The sequence below is a fragment of the Trichosurus vulpecula genome, chromosome 5, assembly GCF_011100635.1.
Source record: "Trichosurus vulpecula isolate mTriVul1 chromosome 5, mTriVul1.pri, whole genome shotgun sequence".
NCBI lineage: Eukaryota > Metazoa > Chordata > Mammalia > Diprotodontia > Phalangeridae > Trichosurus > Trichosurus vulpecula.
The window spans coordinates 133,153,786-133,177,555 of record NC_050577.1 but is presented as its reverse complement, the minus strand read 5'-3'; the positions used below and the strand labels follow the sequence as shown (position 1 = coordinate 133,177,555).

General features: G+C 37.0%; 1 protein-coding gene across 1 annotated transcript in view; it reads right to left on the bottom strand.

Annotated features, from left to right (window-relative positions):
• Window positions 1-23,770, bottom strand: part of CTTNBP2 (cortactin binding protein 2) — a 199,384-nt gene that overhangs the window by 30,141 nt on the left and 145,473 nt on the right. Inside the window, exons 17-22 of the mRNA XM_036761077.1 lie at window positions 16,922-17,100; window positions 14,302-14,507; window positions 13,658-13,840; window positions 7,063-7,126; window positions 4,077-4,209; window positions 2,065-2,166 (exon numbers count right to left, since the gene is read on the bottom strand). Coding sequence (XP_036616972.1) covers window positions 2,065-2,166; window positions 4,077-4,209; window positions 7,063-7,126; window positions 13,658-13,840; window positions 14,302-14,507; window positions 16,922-17,100 — 867 coding nt within the window. The remainder of the gene's footprint in view (window positions 1-2,064; window positions 2,167-4,076; window positions 4,210-7,062; window positions 7,127-13,657; window positions 13,841-14,301; window positions 14,508-16,921; window positions 17,101-23,770) is intronic.

The following is a 23,770-nucleotide window of genomic DNA, read 5'->3' as shown; positions in this document are numbered from 1 at the left end:
CTAATAGTACTAGTAAATGTGCTGGCCTGAATGGGTAGCAGGAGTTGTTTCCTCTGGGAATGCCCTTATACCAAGGTAATGACAGGTACAGTACCTATCCACTGTTCTCTCTGAACACAGTTTTCATTTAAAACTAATTTACAGATTGTAGGGGTCTCTAAAACTACCCTAGCAACCTTTCCATGAGATACTAAGAATATATGATGCCATCAGGTCAAAAGCTTGGATAATAAATAATAAATATGTAATATAATAATAAATCACAAGACTTAAGATTTCATTGGGATAGGGAACTTCCAGGAGAGGCAATGTCCTCTACCAGTGCAGCCTGACAGCTTCTCTGTAACGTATAGCTTTAGAAAATTGTCCAGAACACTCGGAGGTTAAGTGACTTGTCTAGGATTACTCAGCTTGTACGTGTCAGAGAGGCAGGGGGTAAAACCAGCTCCAAGGCCGTCAGATCTTTATGTACTATACAACGCTCCCACTGCTGTGTCAAAGGAAAACATGTAAAATGTCCTACTGCTTTCTATGTGAAACGTGACTCAAGCCATCACCCAGAAAGTGATTACAGTACAATGATGTTTCCTGACAAGTTGGTCTCTTGTGGTATAGCATTGTTTCAACCTCCTTCCTAAAGCTTCCAGAGAGTTTTTTTTTCGGTCACACAATCAACAAGCATGAATTATATGCTTACTGTGTGTCAGGTACTGGGATATGTGATGGAGATATAAAGTAAGGGAAAAACAGTTTCTGCCCTCAATGAACTCATTTCCTAAAAGAGGACACAACATGTAATTAGTAAATCTCTAGAGTAAATGGAACACTGTTGTTGTTTGTAATTTGAATTGAAGAGGACCATGACATCAGAAAGGTGATTCCATGACTTGCAAGTGAACTGGATTTAAGTGTAGGAGGGCTGTGCAAAGTCATCTCCTGCAAAGCCATCTGGGTCCAGTGGCAAGATATAGATCAGGATGACTGGAGATGGCCCCAAATGAAACGTAATTTCAGAACTGAAGGCACTAGAAGCTGGGGGGATTGAGAAAAAATTCACAAAGAAAGCAGAACTTGAGCTGAGTGTTGAAGGAAGCCAAGGACACAAAGAGACAGAGGTGAGGAAGTAGAGAATTCCAGGCAAGGGGGACAGTCTGGAGCAAAGACAGGAGATGAAATATTGTATGTAAGGAACAGTAAGGAGGCTGGTATAGCTAGTTCAAAGAGTTTGTGGTGGGGAGTAAATTGTAAAAAGACTGGAAAGGTAGGAATAGGTCAGAGTGTGAACAAATTTAAATATCAGAAGACTTTATATTAAATGCTGGATGTAAGAGGGAGCTGCCCAAGTTGATTGTGTGGGTGGGGGTGGGGTGGGGTGGGAGATGACATGGTCAGAGCTGCACTTTAAGAAAAACACTTTGGCAGTTGAGTGGGGAGAGACCAATTAGGAGGCTATTGTGACAGCTCAAGTGAAAGATGATCAGTGCCTTACTGGGAGGTTGTGTGAATGAGAAGAATAGGATGTTTATGAAAAACATCGTGAAGAAGACAGAAAGGACAAGGTTTGGAAAACACATGCAAACCTGGTATTATGGGGATGCAGTGATGTATGCTGTGTAACTATTCTGAGGAATGCTATAAGATATACTGAATGATATGTTTTCTTTAAGACTATGTGGCCACCTTAGTAATAAGTTATGTTATGTTGTTGTGAATGTTATGCTCTAGTTTTCTGAATAAGGTTTGGTTCTGAATACATACAGAGTTCATTATACTGTGTGATTAAACCCTTGAAATTATTCACAGCAGCAGTTCTCAGGTGTGCTGCCGTGATTGGCGTTACACCTGGGTGACTGGCAATATGGTGGTGCCTTCAGCAGTAATAGAGAAGATGGGAAGAAGATTTAGAGGGAAAAGACAATGAATTCTGTTTTGGACATGTTGAGTTTAAGATGTCTATACATCACCCCTTTCAAGATTGTGACACAAAGCTAATGATAACTTTTCAAACCATTCCCAAGGTTTCCTACTAAGGGGTGGTGGTGGTAGGGACAAAGGGGTCCTTACCTTTTGTGACACTGGCCTGCTTGGCTTAGTAATGGCTGCTGAAAATCCAGGGTTATTTCGTGAGCAACCAAATATCCGTAAATCATCCCTGGAATCTGCAATCTGGAAAAAGTATACTACCAGTTAAAATACACCCTTATGTAAATACAATGTACATGCCTCATTATAAAATAGCTGAGTTAAAAGAAGGGTAATTGACCTGATCCAGCTAGATTATGCAGTGGATAGAGTACTGTGTCTGGGATCAAGAAGATCTGAGTTCAAATCCAGGCTCTGACACTTACTAGCTATGTGACCTTGGGCAAGTCAGTTCAACTGTTTCAGTTTCTTTAACTGCAAAATGGGGATAATAACGGCACCTACCTCCCAGGTTCTTATGAAGATGAAATGAGAGACTTTGTAAAGTTTCTAGTATAGTAGCAGCACATAGTAGAGGCATGTGAATGCTAGCTATTATTACTACTCACTATTACTAATTCCCTAATGCCCTTGGCATTCTTCTGTACATAGAAAGTGTATTTGGATCCATGAAAATTTTATTTTAATGACTTTAAGGCTCAATGAGAATTAAAGGAATGAACTGAAGACTTTACAAATGGCATTCTCCATGGAAAGATTCTGATTTAAATGGAAGACAATAGATTTATAGTTAGAAGGGATCCCAGAAGCCATTTTACAGATGAGAAAACTGGAGCCCTCAATACCTTGCCCACAGTCACATAGTTAGCAAAGATTGGAGTTGGGATGTGAACTCAGGACTTGAACGTCATCACTCTTTCCACTCTTCTACATGGCTACTTTACATGAAAGATTAAAATTCACTTAGTAGATACTGAAGGTGGTAAATTGCAAGGTTATTTAACAAAAGCTTTTCTCCCCATTAGATTCTTTTGCTTTGGTTAAACTCATATAACATTTCCAATAAGGACTACTCTGGTTTGCACTAGAGATTGCATCTATCAGAAAGAAATAGCTACTTTTGTGTAACCCAGCAAAGTCATTTTATCTCAGCTCTACCTGCTTACATTCCCTCCCTGGCTTAAAGACTTTTTCTTGATAGGCTGGCAGATGGAAAATCTTAATCCCTAGAAACAATGGGTGAATGTGGAACTTATATACCTTTGTGAGATTCCAGGATTAAGAATGACAATTTTTGTATGTCAAATTTTGTGTTGATTAAAAAGGTTACAGAGACACAGTTTCTGGGTAATTTAATCATTTTATTAATAAGACCAGCAGGGTGTTAATAACAGGATGGTCATTTGGCCATCTCTCTTAGACCAAAGATAATCATGGAAGTGGGTTCACAGCTTACATACCTTTGCAATATGAGCTGATGTCACCCTATCACTATGTTACCCATGGACAGAGAAAATATCTCTATACTAGATGATTCCCAGCTGTACCAGACCACTCCCAGCTATCTAGACAAAAGGCTCTGTCTCCACCCAAGCTAGAATGGAACATAATGAGGTTCCTCACCCTAGATTAAATTCATTACAAGGCTGGGTAGGGTCAGACCAAGACCTGGAGAGTCAATGCAATCTTATTATCAATACAGTCCTTCAAAAAAACTGAACTTTTAAAAATGAGATATTTAGAAAAAGGAGAGACCTCTGGATCTCTCCAAGACACTGGTTATTAATAATAATTTCTCTTATTCCTCCACTTGATTCTTGAGAAGAGTGGCCTTCTCAGTGAGTCACCAACTGATATGACAAACACTTCATCAAGGGTTTCTAACTATGGGACTTATAAGGGGAGACAATGTGAGGGGAAAAATGGGGAGAAACTGATTGATGCATTGACAAAACCAAAGGGGGCAGTCCCCTTTAGTAAGCAGATCTTACAGATAAAAGCCGCAAAGGGAAAAAGTAAACAGTAAAAAAAATCATAGATATAAAATTATGCTTACTGGAATATGGCTGATGTTCCATCACATGATGTTCCACACATCCATTAATCTTTTAGGTACACAAAACCTCAGCAACTCAAATCCATTCATGACCTACCTTGCTGATATCAGATTCAGATTTGCTGGAACACATACTCTGAAGTTCTCTCACAAGGTCTACCTCATCATCTGAGCTAAGAGACAATCGCTGATCCAGATTCAATCCTTGTGGTTGGTCATTCTCTAAAGAGCTATAAGAAATTTAAAAATTAAAAAAAAATTTTAAAGTGAGAAGCTTTGTTTTCCAATACAAGTCATGAAAAATGGTACCACTTTTCTGTATTAGGTGGGAAACTTTTATAAGTAATTTATAATAATCTTACAAATTCTATCCATCACCTTTCAACCTATTCCTAAGCCTTTAGGCTCATCCAAGAAAATCAGCAAGAAGTCAGAACAAAATCAAGGAGGATGGTGGTCTTACAGATCTATCACTTGTCCTTGGTAGCAGTATCAACTGAATTCCAAACTGGTTTGGACACAGAGTTCAATTTGAAGACAATGTAAAAGTAGGTTTTTTAATGGAATGCCTCAAGAATCTATTATTGGCCTTGTGTTAACCTTTTTATTAGTGGCTCAGATAAAGGCAAAAATAGCATACTTACTGAATTTTCAGATTAAACAAAGCTAGGAGGGACAGGCAGTAAGTTATATGATGGAGTCAGGATCTAAAAAGCTAACGTGTTACTTTATTTTCTTTTACTATTTGTTACAAAGTATTCCAAAAGAAAGTTAATACAAATCTTAAGCTTCATCAAGAAGCATAGTGTCCAAAACAAGGGAGACTATAATCATTCTGTACTCTGCCCTTGTCAGACCACATCTAGAGGACCGTGTTCAGTTCTGGATGCCACATTTCAAGAACATCAATAAGCTGAAGAGAACCCACAGAAGGGTGATCAGGACTGTGAACATCCCCAAGATCATTCATAGTAGGATTTTTCAAGGGAATTTAGGATGTCAACTGGGAGCAGAGAATTTAAGGAAGAACATTAAAGCTACCTTAAAATATTTAAAGGATTGTTAAAGAGGGATTAGACTTATTCTACTTGGCCTAGTAAGGCAGAACTAGTCATACTGTGTCTGAATTGTAGAGAAGCAGATTTAGGATTGATAAAAGGAACCTTACTGGACAATTAGGGCTACCCCAAAATGGAATGGACACGAAGTTAGACCTCAAAAGTCATCTTTGACTAAGGCCTGCATGATCACTTGTTGCAGCTGTGCAGGAGATTTTGTTTCAAACACTTTCTTACTCAGATTCCATAATTGAGGTTCTTCCTTTCATAACTGATTCCAATTAAAATTTTTTCCCCTATAGACATTCCTGTTACAACAGCCTCTACTTTCTTCTATTCTGAGTTGTCCTTTGTGGCCTCTTGTGGAACAAACAATAAATACATCTGCTCTCTAAAGCTGATCATAACAAAAAAGGAAAATGTTGGATGTTGGAGCGATTGTGGGAAAACTAGGACACTAATGCATTGTTGGTGAAGTTGTAAACTGATGCAACCATTCTGGAGAACAATTTGGAACTGTGCTGAAAGGGCTATAAAACTATGCATGCCCTTTGATCTAGCAATACCAAAGACATCCGAAAAAGGGGAAAGGACTTATTTGTACAAAAATATTTATAGCAGCTCTTTTTGTGGTGACAAAGAATTAGAAATGAAAGGGATACTCATCAGTTGAAGAATGGCTGAGCAAGTCATGGTATATGATTGTAACAAAATACCATTGTGCTGTTGCAAATGACAAACAGGATGATTTCAGAAAAACATGGAAAGACTTGCATGAACTGATGCATAATGAAATGAACAGAACCAGGAGAACATTGTACACAGTAACAGCAATATTGTTTGATGAACTGTGAATGACTTTGCTATTCTCAGTAATACAATGATCCAAGACAAATGCAAAGGACTAATGATGAAGCATACTATCCACCTCCCGAGAAAGAACTGATATTGATTGAATTCAGACTGAAGCAGGCTATTTTTTACTTTCTTTGATTTTTTTTCTTTTATTCAAGTCTTCTAGTACAAAATGACCAATATGGAAATGTTTTACATAATTGTACATCTTTTACCTATATCTAATTGCTTACCATCTCAGGGAGAGGAAAGGGAAGGGAGTGAGGAATAGAACTTGAAACTCCAAACTTTAAATAAAAATGTTTAAAAAATTGGGAAAAATAAAATTCATCATAATCCAAAATTATATCTACTATGTGACATGGAATCAAAATGACCAGTATAAGGTGGTACAATAACTTGCTTGTAAAAGGTCCACATTTTAGGTTGCAATATACATACTCCCCAACACAGAGGCTTTGTAATCCATTTTGTAGGCTTTGAGAAATCAGAGGTCCTGTAAAGACAGCTCCTTTTCCTAAATTCTGAACTTTCTGCTTGGCATGAGAAAAACAAGAGGACCACATACCTCTATACCTTCAGGAAAATAACAGCAAAAAAAAAAAGAACAACCCTGACACAAAACCAAACAACCCACCTACTCCAAAACTACTTTAAATCTTAGGTAAATATAACACAATTCTATATCATCATTTAAAAATGCATTAAGAATCTTTCCCAAATTTGATATTAAAAAATGAAGCCAATGCTAATTCACATAGCTCCAGGAAACTAACAACAAGAAAACCATTGCCCAAAACCTACTTTAACTCTTAAGTAATGGTAACACAATTCTTATATTATCCCTTAAAAATGCATTAAGAATATATCTCAAATTTGGAGTAAAAAAATAAAGCCAAAGCCATTTCTGACCTGGTTGAAATGGACTAAATACAGTAACACTTGATTATATTAAGTATAACAAATTTCTGAATGCTTCACACTGCATTTTTACTAACACAGAATTATTAGGTTAATGAAATATAGTCACAGCATAAATTAGTAACAAGAAAGAACAGCCTCTCCATCTATGCTATCTTTTTTCTTTTTCATCTTGCAAACAGACTCTATGACAAACCAGGTTAATCTTTCATCTTTGCTAAAGGCCTGCAATTTTGACAATGTACTCACTTTTGTTTCATTAGAGAAGCAATTCGGTTGCAATTTGGCTGCAATGTGTTCTTACTCTTTGTACCTGTGAAGGGGAAAAAGCCATTTACCAATCTTCAACAGCATTTCACTGTTTGTCTCCACCACCAAAAATAGATCACGGTGACCTTGGCACTTAAGAAAGAGCTCACAGAACTTGCCGTGCCTCCTGCTCATTGTCATATGAACAGCCTCTTCTTTTAAGTTTCCTCTCAAGACAGAGGATTTCAATAGAAATTGTAAATTACTGGGTATAGGTATTACATGTGATGGGCTCACCATAATTTATCACTTATTTTTGATTATTATAAAAAAAAACAGGACAACAAAAGCCTATGAAGATAGGCTAGAGAAATGACTTTTTTTGTTCCTGATCAAATAATTTTTGTTAGTTAAGTGCCCATTTTCTAACCAACAGCTATTTTTAGTATGACCATGACATCATTAACATGTTTTTAACAAAATTTTTTATGACGTCAATCTTTCTTTCTCTGGTGGTTGACCTAATGGCCAATGAAATCTGTTGGCTCTCTAAGATTGCTACAAGATCTCTTCAATTGAATTAGATCACCCAATCTCTTTGTGGTTTTCATCCCAAAAAGAGCCTCTTAAAATAATCTGCGTCTAGAAAAAAATTGGTCTTAACCAATTTTTTAGGAAAATGTTCACCTGTGAGGTTTTTTTTCTCTCTCTCTGCCACTGCAGAGACTGTCCCTCCATGCCTGGAATGCACTCCTTTCTTAGAATCTCTAGTTACCTTCATGTATCCCAACATCATAGGTTTAGATGAAGAACTTAAGTGACTTGTCCATAACTATTAGTCTGGCTCAGGAATTAGATTAGATTGACAGTATTATGAAGAATGGATTGGAGAAGGAATAGAGTGGCAGAAAACACTTTCCTCTTAAAGTCCCCCAAACTCTCTGGGCATCCTGTACTGACCTGAACTAAAAAGGACAAAACAAAAATAGCTAATAGGGACGCTGATATCCAAGATTCATTTCAATTATCACATATTGCCTTTTCTAATCTTTTAAGCTGCTAATGCTTAATACTTAAAATTTTTTTTACCTTATGTTTTCTTTGTATGTACTTATACATGTACATATTTTCATTCTAGATAGAATGTAAGCTCCCCAAAGGCAGGAACAACTTTATTTATCTATTTCTTTATTGGTCTTCCCAGTACCTTGGCTGATTGAGCTTCCTAGTCTGGTCAAGAAGTTTAAGGATGTTAAAGATGGAAGATAGCTATGATTGACTGAAATGACTAAAAATATTATTAAACATAAAAGAGAAGAAACTGATACCTGGGTCACTATTCTGACAACACCAAGAAAATACTGAGATTGTCTGAAAACTGTTAGGAATTCTGGGTGCAACCCTTTTCCTTCCAGGTCAGCAGGGAACATGGGATCATTAGGACATAATAAGAAAGGGGCATGAGAAGAGGCACTAGATGTGTGTGTTGGTAAGCAAAATGGGCTTTTAGCATTCAGTTCAACCAAGTGCCCTTGAAGAGTTTGGCTTTTGTTTCCTTTGATTAATTCAGTGTATTTCATTGAGTCTTACTAGGTGGTAAGCCCCAGGCCCAAACCCCTACTAGGTGCTTAGCCCATGTGGGTGTGAAGCTCCCAGGGTACTAAGGGGAAGTGCTAACTCAAGAGCCAATCATAGGAGCCTAAGTTCTGGTCATTCAGATGATGTTTGATGACATCTGAAAAGGTATAAGAAGAGAAGACAGAGCTATTTGTGCAGGGCTCTAACTCTTGGTGGCATGTAGACTCCAGGCAGCTGTAGCTAAGAGCCCTCCAGCTTGTAACCCAGATGTTGGGACTTTGTTAAACTCTGGTAACTATGTATTGGGATTTGAATGAAACAAGCTCTGTCCGTCGATGTTTGTAATTTGTATTTTGCTCTGAAGTTCAGGGTGCTGGCTTTTTCCGCCTGAACTAAGTGAATGATGTTTGTATGCTGGATTAGAGTAAACTTGTCAACCCCTTAACGTTGCTTTCCTTAGTAAAGCAGATCAAAAGAACCTGGACTTTGGCAGCGTGCATGTTGCTGGGCTTGTGTTGGTCTTTCACCCCCACAACAGCTGCTAGCCAGACTGTTGAAACAATGTGAAGCAAGAAGCCATGGCCTTGAATTTGAACACTGCTACGTGAACCTTTCCTAATCTTTTTGGCTGCTAAATATCCTAAGTTATTCATAATTATTTTGTTTATATTATGTATATTTGATGTTTCTCCCAATAGGATATAAGCTTCTTGAGGGCAGGGACAGTTTCATTTATATCTTTGTATCCTCAACACCTAGACTGGTGCCTGGCACATAGGAGATATTGAAAAATGTACAAGTTGTTTCAACTCTCTTAACCTCAGTCTCCCTATATGTAAAATGGGAGTGATAGAATAGACAAAAAAAAGACAAACATTAAGAACCTCTGTGTCAAGCACTATTATATACTGTGGAAATCAAGATGTAATCCATTCCCTGAAGGACCTTACAATGAGAAGGGAATGAAAAGTTTTAATAGAAATAGTTAATAATACATGTTATTATAAGTCAAGAATATTAAAGAGTTAGGAGACTGAGTTAAGTCATAATAGGAAGAAATGTTAAGTTAGTTCTGAGGTTTTGTTTACAGTTCTATCATTCTTGGGTTCTATGGCTCTAAGCTTATCTTCAAAGAGATTATATGACAAAAACCTCCATAGAACATGCAAATCCGTCATTTTGGTTTTCAAATCTAATAATCTACCCCCTTACCAAAGTTGTTAAGAAAGGATTCTTAAACTATAAAGCATTATATACATGTCAGCTATTATTACATAATCAATATTCAAGTTTTATGATAATTAATATTTCACAGCTCATGTATCAATTTTAGTGTGAGCAGGTGGTAAGAACCATTTTTCATCAACAGAAATGTCTAAATTAATGATGCATTAGAGGAGTTTTAATATTTTAAAAGCATCACACTATTGTAGCTGTTTTAACATGACCTACATGTTTTTTAAAATGAAATAACTGCCTAGAATTTATACGGAATGTTTTAGGGTTTTTTTATTTCATATTTGGCAACCAGTGTGTTGTTTTGAATCCTCTCAATTTACATGTCTATTTAATGTAATTTTCTTATGATTTGTGTTTTTTTACTTCTCTTTTTTATTCTGTTACCCTTTACACCAATGTGTTACAGTAAGTAAGATCAGCTATTACTGTAAAGCCCAATATACATTTGAAACGACTTTAGTAACTTCTTAATGAATGTACCTATGTAGTGCTTTGGCTAGCACAGTCCCTTGTACCTCCCATGTGCCTAAATTACTAGTCTATATGCTCTTGCTCAGAGGAGTAAAAAAGTTATTCAGGGAAGCTAAGAAATTATGAAAATTGCACACCATAGCTAGTAGTCAGGTTTTTTTTTTCCTAAGAACATGATTGAAGGCAAAAAACATCATTTACATTTTTAACCCCTGCTGCCCATCCTAGGTAGCAAAGTCTCTGAAATTTCAAAGTAGTTAAACAATAGCATGTCTGCAAGGATAAGAAATCTCTACCCTGTTATGGAAGCTTAAGACACAGCATCCAATATTTCAGTATATCACATTGTAGATTTTTATGAAAATTTATGAAACATGTTTGATCATAAACTCCTTAAGGGCAGGCACTGTTTTGCCTCTATGTGTATGACCAGCACACTGCCTGCACATAGTAGGCATTTAATAAACATTTATTGATCAACTGACTGAAAATGGCTATTTTGAATGCATTATAAAGACTACATCTTCATTTGGATATGAAAAGAAATCAACTTATTTACTATCATTTTTTTCTTGTCAAGCTTCCATTTTCACCCAGGAATATATGTTCAAGTATAGAGCTGGACACTATTTAAAAAGGTATATTTAGGAGTAGTAAATTTAAAAAAAAATAAGATAAGACAATATTCTGACAACCTCAGAGTCAATAGGGAGCCTGCCCCAAGAGTTTAAAAAGAGAATGACATGGTCAGATCTATACTTTAAGAAAATCTCTGGTGGCTGTATGGAACATGGCTTGGAGAGAGGAGAAACTTTTGAAAGGGAGACCAGTTAGTCTAAATGAGAGGAGATAAGCTCCTTAACTAGGGCAGTGACTATGTCAGCAGAGAAGGGGATCGATGTAAGAAATGTGGAGGAAGAAGCACCAACTCTGAAAACATGGGATAATGTGGAAGTGGGTGAGGGAGCGTGGAGTGGCAAAGATGACATGGAGGTTGTGATGAGAAAGATGGTGATGCTTTTAACAACAAGGAAGATTTGAAGAACGGTGGGTTTAGAGGAAAAGAGAATGTAATGAGTTCTGCAAATCCTTTCCTGCCTGACCATGCTGTTTGTCTTACTCTGTCCCACCCAAAAGAAAAAAGTGAGGAGGCAGGCAGGACTCTTACTCATAGGCCACTGCCCAGAAAGCCAAGGGCACCTACCACAGACACAAGAGAGTGGCTGTGGAGTTTTTCCAATGGCACCTACACAGATGCTGTGGCCAGTAGTTTGCATTATATCTGCCTTTAGGGGCTGGCAATTAGGTGGTACAATTGATAGAATGCTGGGCCTGGAGTCAGGAAGTCCTAAGTTCAAATCTGGCCTCAGACACTTACTGGTTATGTGACCTCAAGTCATTTAACCTCTATCTTCCTCAGTTTCCTCATCTGTAACATGGGGATCATAATAGCACTACCCCTCAGGGTTGTGAGGATCAAATTAGATAATATTTATAAAGTGTCTGGCACATATTAAGCTCTTAATAAATGTTTCTTCCCTTTCCCCTCCTCCTTCTTTTGACACCTAACTCAGAAATGAGAGGGAGGAAGGAAAGCAGCATAGGAGAGTGCTGGGGATTAAGGGTAGATAAAATTGTGTTGTTGATAAGCCCTACAATTAACTCGCTATTCTAGTGAGGCTAAGATGCTGCCAGTCTTCCCACCATGCAGTTGGTTGATTACACTCTGCCACAATGGCTTCTACTGCTGTAGTCAATGAATCCACTGAAGCTTCAAAGACAAGGTGGCATCTGAGTTGAGTCCTGAAGGAAGATGGGGATCCTGAAGGTCACAGATTAGGAGGGAGTACATTCCAGGAACAGGGAACAGCTTTATGAATGTACAGAGACAAGAGACAGAACGTCAAACTCATATGATGAAGTCTTCTCTAGGAAACCAGAATTTTAGGAAAATCACTTTGGAAGCTATGTGGAGGTTATTTATTCCAACCCTATTATTTTTCAGAGAAGCATCATGGAATGGTGGAGAGAGCTAGCTTTGAATTATCAAGATCTGAGTTCAAGTCTTTCTTCTGACAAATAGTAGCTGTGTGACTCTGAAACTTTATCTCAGTCATCTAGGCAACTTTCTAAGACTACAAAATGGAAAGTAGGTGCTGGCCTCAACTGGTAAAGCAAGCTTCCTCACCTGGCACTTACCAATACGAATGAAATCACAGCTCTGCTGTCTATCCTTCTCCCTAATTCTAGAGATAAAGCAATGGAGACCCAGAGAATTTCAGGGATTGACTTCAGGTCACAGAATAGAGCTAAGACTAGAAGCCAAGTCTCCTGCATATCAGGCTAGTGTTCTTTCTACATTTCATTTATCTATTTCATAATTTTGATATTATATGCACTAAGAAAATATAAATGGTTAAGAACAGAGAAGATAGTTAACAAAAACAAAGATAAAATTTAGGCTTCTAAATACCAGAATGAATGTGATATTTTCTAATACTTAGATTACTAAATAGCATTTTAAAAAATGCTGTATATTAAATTGAGGGGATGCCCATCAATTGGGGAATGGCTGAACAAGTTGTGGTATATGATTGTAATGGAATATAGCTGTGCTATAACAAATGATGAGCAGGTGGATTTCAGGAAAACCTGGAAAGACTTATATGAACTGATGCAAAGTGAGATAAGCAGAACCAGGAGAACACTAAACATGGTAACAGCGATACTGTACAATGATCAACTGTGAATGACTTAGCTATTCTCAGCAATACAATGATCCAAGACAATTCCAAAGGACTCATGATGAATGCTATCCACCTCTAGAGAAAGAATTGATGGAGTCTAAATGTAGATCAAAGTGTACTATTTTTTGCTTTCTGTATTTTTTCTGTTTTTTCTCCCCTTTGAGTCTGTGTTTTCTTTCACAACATGACTAATATGGTAATATATTTTGCATAATTGAACATGTATAACCTAAATCAAATTGCTTACTGCTTCAGGGAGGGGGGACATGAAGGAGGGAGAGAGAAAATTTGGAACTCAAACATTTAAAAAATGAATGTTAAAAATTGTCTTTACGTGTAACTGGGGAAAAATAAAATATTATCAAGATTTAAAAAGAATGTAAGAATACTGTATAATAAAAGCTCTATATGTAAGATGAGAATTCAAGAAAATGAGGATGGGAAATTGTAGAAGTTTTTCTAAGTTGGCATGTAACTATAATAACAAAGGAATATTTTTATATAGAGAAAAGAAGCTCTTTGCAACACATCATGTCACATTCCCTGAGGAAGCTCCTTACCTTCTGGATTTATCTCTTGTTTGCTCCAGGCTTGTGACACGGAATGGCCAGACTTCTTTCGGGGACTAGTGTTCACCTTTCTCCAAGAGTTGCTATCCCCTTTCTTCTTGGTACAATTGTAACTTGAAACCATGGAGAGAGGGAAGCTTCCTCCTTTGAAATCAGCTATATACTGATCTAGCTCTGAAACAACATATTTTGCAATGTGAAGGACTCTTCATAACATACGTACAGAATTCTGGAACATTTCCCAAAGAACTTGATTCCCCAAAGCATAGGTACAGATATTACCCAAACAGTAAGAGGTCCCTGGGAGTACATGAGAGGGAAGTGATTTAGAAATAGGCAAAATGGATAAAGAATATAAGGATGTTGAAAGGCAAAGATTAGAAAAGAGTTCGTTCCCTCCTAATACAGGACAGTTTGCAAAATTTTGCTTTTATGTCTAGAAGCTAAATTAAATTTCTGTCACCAGTCAAAAATGCTGTTTCTTTATAATTAACTGGCTGACCGCGAAGACAAACAACAATATCAAAGAGCGATGGAAATGGTGAGCACAAGTACTTCCGCGATCATATTTGGTAACTGGGAACTGTTGTGTCCTGTGATTCATTTAGTAGGAACAAATAAATGAGAACTTGTACCTGTTCTGGGGAGAGGACAGCCATGCAGAACTGCCTTATTTAGCAAAATACTGAGAGCAGCCTTCACTACAGCTTGCTGTCCTTGGCTGGGATGCTTTCGAGCAGCTGTCTGTCCCAGGCCAATCTGCCTTTTCACAGATGCTCTTGACAATATCGCTTCTTGAACTCTGGGAGCAATGACAGCATTCCACAATTTGGACATCCACCTGGGAAAGCAGAGAGAAGTCACCATTTGGCTTTGGCTAAGACAGCAACCACAGTTTTTTATTCACATGGTTATGATTGTTCCATACCACAGTGGTAAAAAGGTTAACTCGTAAGGAACCAGAAGTGTTGTTCTGGAGATTTCGTTACCTTTTCCAGTGTTGCTTTCATTTTGGAGTAAGTGGGCATATTTAATACTTCAAATTGCAGAAGTGGTATTTTTTTATCGGTGTGCAGCCAGGAAGACAATGGCATAATGAGCTGTTGATTTCCATAATTTCAAATAACATGTTGATGTCAAATATTAATTATGTTTGCTTAAGTGCCAATATTTCCCGGAATGTTAAAATGCTGTGTCTGTATTTTTACTTATGGATGAATGTGACAGACAATCACTTCATGATAAATTTTCTTCTTCAGCCCATCAGTGAGAAGAAAGGCTTGCTCTTATTCATGAGGCATTTAGGTGGCTCAGTGGATAGAGCTATGGGGCCGGAGTCAGGAAGACCTGAGTTCACATCCCTCCTCAGACACTTAATACCTGTGTGACTTAGGGTAAGTCACTTGACATCTGTTTGCCTCAACTTACTTAACTGTCAAATGGGGATAATAATATCACCTACCTCTTAGGGTATCAAATAAGATCAGGACAAGATGAGATAATATTTGTAGATATCAGCACAGTGTCTAGCACATAATAGATGCTATGTGAACGTTAACTATTACCGTTGTTCTTGCTGTTTCTCAAATATTCTACATGTAAGTAGGCTGAACAGTGTTTTACACCATACAGAATTACATTATGGTGCACAAATGTAGGCTTGAAAAACTGTGTAAATAATGCCATAGAAAGAGCATTTATCAAACACTTCCTATGTGCCAGGCACCATAAACATTCACATAATTGTTAAATAAATGAATCAAACTGGGAACTTACTTGCAGACCAAAGCCCGTTTAAAAAAAACCCAAACAACAAAACCATGAATCTTTTTGCAAGGTTAATTAGTCATCCTATAATTTCCTTTTCTGTTTCTCTAAGTTGGATTTTCACATATCTGATTTTATAAATGTAGGATATGCTTATGGTTATTGTCATAAGTAGGGAATGGAAGATGTAGCTTCTCCTTAGGGTGCTAAATTTAGAGGGTACCAAAGTACAGAAATAACTGTCTTAGCAAAAACAATTAGTTCAGAAGTAGGAAGCTACTGGTGAGCCTACCCATCACCACCCAGCAGTGTTCTCACACCAGCATCCCAGCATCTGTGTCTCTGCCATCACAGGTCTCTTACTCCATGACCCTTCACAGAGGGTGCATTTTGTGCATTTCCCATAAGAGCAGCAGATGATGATTCCCCAAAGCATAACAAATTTTAGTTATGGTTCTGCACATACCAAAGAATTAGAACATATCTTGCTTCAATTGTCCATAGTAATGAGGGACAGGGAAATAATGAATAAATTAAGCCCATAGATCATTTACAGCTTCATTTTAGCCAATAATTTCTATCTCCTTCTCAACCAAATGTCTTAGGAGAGTCTTTCATAACCGACTAATATGAATTTTGCTTTCTATAATTTTTCTGTCCACACTCAAAGCTGGAGATGTTCACGAGTAGGCGGAAAACAGAAGAGAGGAAGTGAAGAGGGGTCCATACATTGAGATTTTAATTAGTGGGTTTTAAAAAAATAATGTAAATATCTTCAACCTTAACTACAGTTAGAGGAGAAGACCTTTTCTGAGACTTAAGATTATCTGAACTGTATTTTCCAAGCATGAAAAAACTATGTCATTTATATTTATTAATAAATATTCTTTCAATATTTAAATGCAAACTGAATGGCTTGTCAAAGCCACAGAGGATCTGGACACAAAACACAATTAGACCTTTAATTATAATAAGGAACTCAGAGGAAGTTTTTTGAGAGACAGTTTAGGGAACTAGATAGAATGCTAGACTTGGAATCAGGGCAACCGGGGGTTGAATCCCATATCAGCCACTTAGAGCTCTTTGACCCTAGGTAAACCACATTACCTGTCTAGGCTTCATCAGTAAAATAAGGGGGCTGGGGCTAAATGCCCTCTAAGGTCCCTCCTACTTCTATCTCCAGCTCCCATGACTGTTGTCAATTCAGATATAAAAGAAGTAGGTTCCCGCTGACACATTTCCTCTAAGTTCCTCGATAAGAAAAAAAAAAACATTTCTCCTCATTAAAATGATTCTGTTTTTTATATATGAAGAGTCTGAAATTCTAAATTCAGCAAGAAAAGTAAAAAGTGAGTACTGATGATTCCCACATAAATACATCTCAACATAGGCCTACAGTTCCCCACCCACCTCAAATATCACAATTTCTCTCTAGAAGCATCCATATCCACACCTTTGAACTTGAAAACAAAGAAAAAAGTCACTTACCTCACTGTTGCCTGGGCATGTCCTGGAACTACTGGACAAGACAGGAAATATTTTGGCCCAATCAGTGCTTCAGGTGTGCCTAACCGAGACAAGCAGGAGTTCAGCTGGTGCCAGACAGTGAGAGTCCAGTCTATGACCTTGCACACGGGGTCACAGGGTGAGGGCACTTTACCTCTGAACTAGAAAGAGAAGAAAACAACTCAGGTTTTAGCCTAGTATTGGCTTTGGAAGGTCCCTTTCACTTATTTGTGAAGAAATTTGTAAAACTATTAGTTAACAAGACTCAACCAATAAAAATGTGACTAATACCCTTTGATTGATATAGTTATATCTTTATTGGGCCCATGCCTAGAAGAGGAAGAAAGACCCATGTGTATAAAAATATTCAAAGCATCTTTTTTTTGTAGTAGCAAAGAAGTGGAGACCAAAGGTGTCTCTATCAATTGGGGGATGGCTGAAAAGATTATGGTATATGAATATAATGGAATAATATTATGCTATTTAAAAAAGACAAAAAAGTTCAGAGAAACATGGGAAGACTTACATGAATTGATATAAAGTAAAGTGAGCAGAACCAGAACAATTTATACCATAATAAGACTGAAAGACAAACAACTTTTAAAGACTTCGGAACTTTGATCAATGCAATGGCCAGCCACAATTCCAGGGGGCTGGGGATGATGTATGCTACAGATTTTGTAACAGAGAAATTTTGGATTCAAGATGGAGAATGAGACATGTTTTTGAACATGTCCAATGTGGGAATTTTATTATATATGTATATATATATATATATATACACACACACACACACACACACACACACATACATACATACACATATACATATATATATATACATATATATGTTAAAGGTTAAAGGTTTTGTGGGGTTTTGTTTTGTTTCTTTTTAAATTGAAGGTAGGGCAGGGTTGGAGAGAGGGAGGGAAAATAAATATCTGTTAATTGAAAAAAATAAAAACAAAACAAAATGAAATAAAAACATGGCTGAGTTTCAACTTGTCTATCACCAGACTGAAAGTGGATTGGGTACAGCAGGCATGAGAAGGATGGTAGGAGGGAGTCAATGATTAACATTTATTAAGTCCCCACTGGGTCTAGAACTTGGTGCTAGGTACAGAGGGAGCTATAAATTTTAAATAAGACATGGTCCCTGTCTTCTTGGAACTTAAAGAGTCTAGAAGGGATGGATAGGAAAACAAGTATAGAACAATAATGCAAAAATATTACATGATAAGATTATTAGAGAAGTACAGAATGAAAGATACAGAATGAAGTTTTATGGGAGGTCTTGGAAGGCCCTTCCCTTTCAGTCTGAAATGAATGATATTAAGTGATGATCCTTCTCCCAACAATAATGAACTACTGGTGGAGGAGGCAGGAAGGATAAAGTACTCTAAAGACTCTCAAGCTCCTCCTTAAACCAAAACCCTAGCTTTCTGACTAAATAAGGCCCTAGAAAAAGTAAGTGAGAGAGACATTATAGTGTTTCTTTCTCTTTTGTGTTCAGGAAACACCACACATTTCCTAGCATGATTGCGGAGACTGGATTGAGTGTAACTCCCGTTTAATTTTTTAAAAATTATCTTTTAATTTCTAAAAATTTTCTTTATTACATATTTGACAAACATGAACATTACCTTATACTAAAAAAAAGAAAAAAACAGAAAAATATTATATACGATACGGTGAAACTCTTGTCTTTTTCCCCTTCTGAACTTCATTCTGATTGATCTTTTTAATGTATTTTTAATGTTTCATTGATGTTATTTTTTCTTCTTTTTTCGTATCACTATCATGATCCCCCCCCCCCAAATCTCTCTCCTTCCTCAATAAAAAAAGCTTTTCATTGTACCAAATAAGTGTTCTAGGCAAAACAAATCTATACATTGGTCATGTCTGAAAACACATGCCTCATTTGGCACCTCTAGTCCACCACCTTTATTAGGAGGTGGAAAGCGGGATTCTTCATGGGTTTTCAGGACTCATGATTGGTGTTCTTATAAATCGATCATAGTTGTCTTCCTTTATAATATTGTTGTCATGGTATAAATAGTTTTGCTCATTTTACTCTGAATTCATTCATATTCCTAGGTTACTATGAATTCATTCATTTTGCCATTTCATACAGCATAGTTTCATTCCATTACATTCATTTACCAACACTTGTACAGTTATTTCCCAGCTGACAAGCACTCATTTTCCAGTTCTTTGCTATAACAAAATAGTTGCTATAAATATTTTTGTGCATATTCATCCCTTCCCTCTTTCCTTGGTCTTGTTGAGGTATCTCCAGTAATGGCATCACTGGGTCAAAGGATATGCACAGTTTAATTTACATCTTTGGGTACAGTGCCAAGTTGTTTTGGAGCAATTCACAATTCTACCAACAGGACATGCCTATCTCCTCCCAACAACTGTCCTTTTTCTTTTCTGTCATCTTTGTCTACCTGACATGAGTAAGGTAGAACTTCAAATTCATTTTAATTTGCATTTGTATTATTAGTAGTAATCTGGAGCATTCTAAATTGTGATTGTTGATCGCTTCTGTTTTTTCTTTTGAGAAATCACCTTTAACCATTTCTTCTACTAAGGAATAGCTGTTCTACTCTCATACCTTACTGTGATTTGGAGGTAACCCTGGGCTCCTAAAAGATCTGTCTGGAATGTGTAAAGCTCTGAAAAGGTTTACCAAGATGGAAAAGATCAACATGCAGGGACAGAGATGTCTCAGCTGAGTACCAACCCATCTAAGTTCAAAGAAGCTCATTAATAGAGGGTGTAGTAGCAATTTTGATTTGAAGATTTTTTTCCAGCCCATTAATAGGCCATGTGACCTGCTTACCAGGAAGCCTAAGACACATGTGGTGGGAGGAGCTTCCTGACAGAAAGAAGAAGTTATGTCACAGGAAATGGAGAGAGAGAGATGTCACGGCTGCTGGTGGCTGCCCTCATGATTGTTAGAACTGAACTGAACAGGCTGACTTAGCTGTACTGTGTGTTTGTTCTGGGGAGGACCCCAGCATGGGGTTGGAGGATGTTGAGACTCCATGTTATGATATTCTGTTTTGAATATTTTGGGTTCCTTGCTTTTATGGTCAAGTGGACTGACTGGCTGTGGAGTTGAGCATTTGGTTATGGGATATGGTTCTCTGGCGTCTGAATAAATGTTTTACGTCTTCTACCCTCTACGTGGGGAGTCTCATATACTTTGTGATACAGAACTACATAGGCATTTTGACAATTATCACCTACATTGTTATTATTGCCTTACTGTTTCAGAGGGTTAGCTATCAAGTGGATAACATTTTTGGCCCAAGAAATGAATAAAAGCTGTCTTCTATTTACAGTTTATTCCAATGTATCATGTACATTTTTTGTACCTAATTATCTGCATATTGTCTTTCCCACTAGACTGTGAACTGTTTGAGAGCAGGGACTATCCTTTACCTTCCTTTGCGTCCTCAGTGCTTAGCACATAGTAACCACTAAATAAATGTTTACTAATATGAAGGATTTGTGATTTTTATCAATGGAAGTAATGCCCATGTGGACAAAACCTCAGTTTTTTTGGAGTACTGGGAGTTCAAGGAAGGAGAAGTTACTGTAGGATTGGCAGGGTAAGTTTGACGTAACATGTTGAATTTGGAATAACCTGACCTTAATATAGATTTACAGATTTACAACACAATGAATTCAGGAAATCTTATTTTTTTTCTTAAATAGGGAAACATTTAAATTAATGGATTCAAAGTAGAAATAATAACATTGAATATTCCTGAGTACCTGTAATATGTTGGCCTTAGATTACAGTTACTGGTTAAGCTTTTTAAAAAAATGATCTAAAGTAGTGATATCTATAAATTTAAGGAGTTAAGAATGAATAAGAATGCAAAGCAGCTCTTCTAGATTGAAGGGACTTATATTCACTTGGAAAAAATGTGCTAATTTTCAGTAATATTCCACATAATCCTTATGGTGGTACCACAATATTCAGTAATATACCACATAATCTTTATGGTAGTACCATTTTTTTTGGAAATTGTATTGGTTGAGATTCAATTTTTTTCCTATATCTTGTTCCGCTAAGGTCATGAATTAGACTATTCATTGTTTAAAGAACTCCAAACTTTTAAACTGTTGTGAAATATGATATAGTAGCTGCCTTTTCTTTCATTTTTGATGAAATGAAATCTCTACAATGCCAAGTAACTAGGATTAAATTTTGAGAAGGAAATGTGAAATGTAGTTATGGCAAAGCAAATTAAGAGACCTGGGAGGTGAGGGGAGGAACATGGCTACCATGAAAACTCAGGTTTTTTTTTATAGTTAAATACTTTTGTTTCTAAATATAACTTCTACCTACAGCTACCCTATTTTTATAATCTTTCCCATGGAAATGTTCCCATATGAATTCTGAGATCAAGGCCTATAAATGATGAATATTATAGTATCTAGACATTGATGAAAATCAATTTATGGTTTTAAGTCACACTCCATGGTGTGGAGGTGACCTGGGATTCCCAGAGGCCAAGCCAGCAGAGTAACAACTCTGGCAGATAGTCAGCCAGTAACAGACCCAGAAATGGACTCTGTCAGCTTTAGAAAAACACATCACCAAAAAGTTGGCTACCAAGTGATTTTTTTGGAGGAATCATAACAACTCATGAAGCCATCTACCAAGGTGCAGAAATAATAATGATGATGACGATAATGATAAACATTTATGTAGCACTTTAAGTTTTATAAAGCTCTTTACAAATATTATCTCATTGTATGGTCACAACAACCCATAAGGTATATATTCTTATTATCCTCATAATTATCGAGATAAGGAAAATGAGACAGGCAGAAGTTAAGTGACTTTCCCAGGCTCACACAGTTAATAAATGTTTGAGGCTTCATTTGAACTCAGGTCTTCCTGACTCCATGTCTACTGCTCTATTGATCTGCATGGCTGAAAGGAATTCCAGAAATCAATGAGATTAAAAACCATGTGTAGTATCAAATTATGCAAACAGTTAAAGTGAAAAATTTAAAAGAATTACAGGGAAAAATTATCTTTTTTAAAACCCCAGCTTTCTTACATGATGGTGAGAGAGTGAAAAAAGAAATTAATACCAAGAAGCAGTTAAATGCCATTAAGTTTTGTTCTGTTTACCTTAATGTAGAGTTCTTAATCTGAGGTCTATGAACTTTTAAAAAAATTTTGATAATTGTATTTCAATATAATTGGCTTCCTTTGTAATACTATATGTTTTATTTTATGCAGTTAAAAACATGAATCTGAGAAGGGCTCCACAGACTTTGCCAGACTGCCAATGGGGTCCAGGACCCAGAAAAGTTTAAGCCCCCTCCCCACTTCCACCCCATATCACCATCTAAGGTTGCTGATATGCTATAGTTGCCTTTCATTCTTATATGTTTTCCTCCAGAATGAATTTTTATTAATCTATCTGATATGCTTCTTTTGTAAATGAAAAACCCTTCTGGTCTCTCTCTTGCCCCTTCTTCCCCCCTTTCATCCTCCAATCATTCAGACACAAGGGAAAAGAGAGCAGTATTATGAAGCATGGAGCTGTCTTTTCCTAAAAAAAGGCCAGCACTTCGCTTATTGCCTGAAATAATGCCAACGCTGCAGGATGAAATCTGGCCTATTCCATATGTGGGCATGTGACTTGAAGCAATGTAATTCATATTTTAATCATGATGAGGCTGTATGACTATCAATAATAGGGGGAGCTCAGACACATGCTACTAATCTCTGCCCACCTGGTTGGTAGGCTTGCAATGCCTTTGGTCATAAGCAATAAAATCCTCATTGGGCAATCAATCTTCTGGTGGGAAGAACTTTTTAATAAAAATGCTAATTTTCGAGGAGTAACTGTATCTTTTTCATGATGCCTAAGACTAAGAGAACTGCAGAACTCTTAGCTCACATAACAAAATCTTACTTTCATTGTTGATATAGCAGAATCCTGCCCTGTACCCTCAGGCTATATATCCTCCAAGGATATATAGCCCCTTCCTATAACATTCAGTGTCATTTTTTATGGAATGCTAAAATATGACATTTTATAAAAATGGATTTCATTGAGGGGGCTATATAATTTCTGTTCATATTACTGCAGATCACAAAACAAACTGAATGGTGATCAAATATAACAAAACTAGCTGGCTTAAATAGTAATTTCAAATTCACAGCCAAGAGGACATGATAAAAATGCTACTCAAAACTTAATGTACACATGTAATGTGTATTTTTAAATTTTTACTTTTTGGTCCAAATCTGTGATTTTTATCAATGTAGGGAACTCTATCAAGAGACGCAGAGAAGTAATCTCTTTGCAACTTCTAGTCCAGGGCTGGGGGATCTTCAGCCCTTAGGCTGAATCTGAACTTCACAGAACAAATCCCCTTAATAAAAGGATTTGTTCTGTAAAACTTGGACTCAGTCAAAAGGCCCCACCCAAGGACCTAGAAGACCACATGTGGCCTCCAGGTCCTAGGTTCCCCATCCTTGTCTAGTCTAACAAATCTACCTGAAGCACTGAGGAGTTAAGTGAATAGTAAGTGCCCATAGTTATCAGAACCTGAATTTGAATCCATGTCTTCTTGCCTCTAAGACTGGCTCCCTAACAACAATGCTATGATGCTTCTCAAGTAGTGTGTGTGTGCATGTGGGTTAGGTGGGTGTGTAAGTTACTTACATCATTTCTGTATATGTATAGAAATGTATTTTATACACATGTATAAATCTATACACATGCATGTATATACATGGTGCAATTCACATATTAAAATAAAGGAAATATAGTACAACCTTTC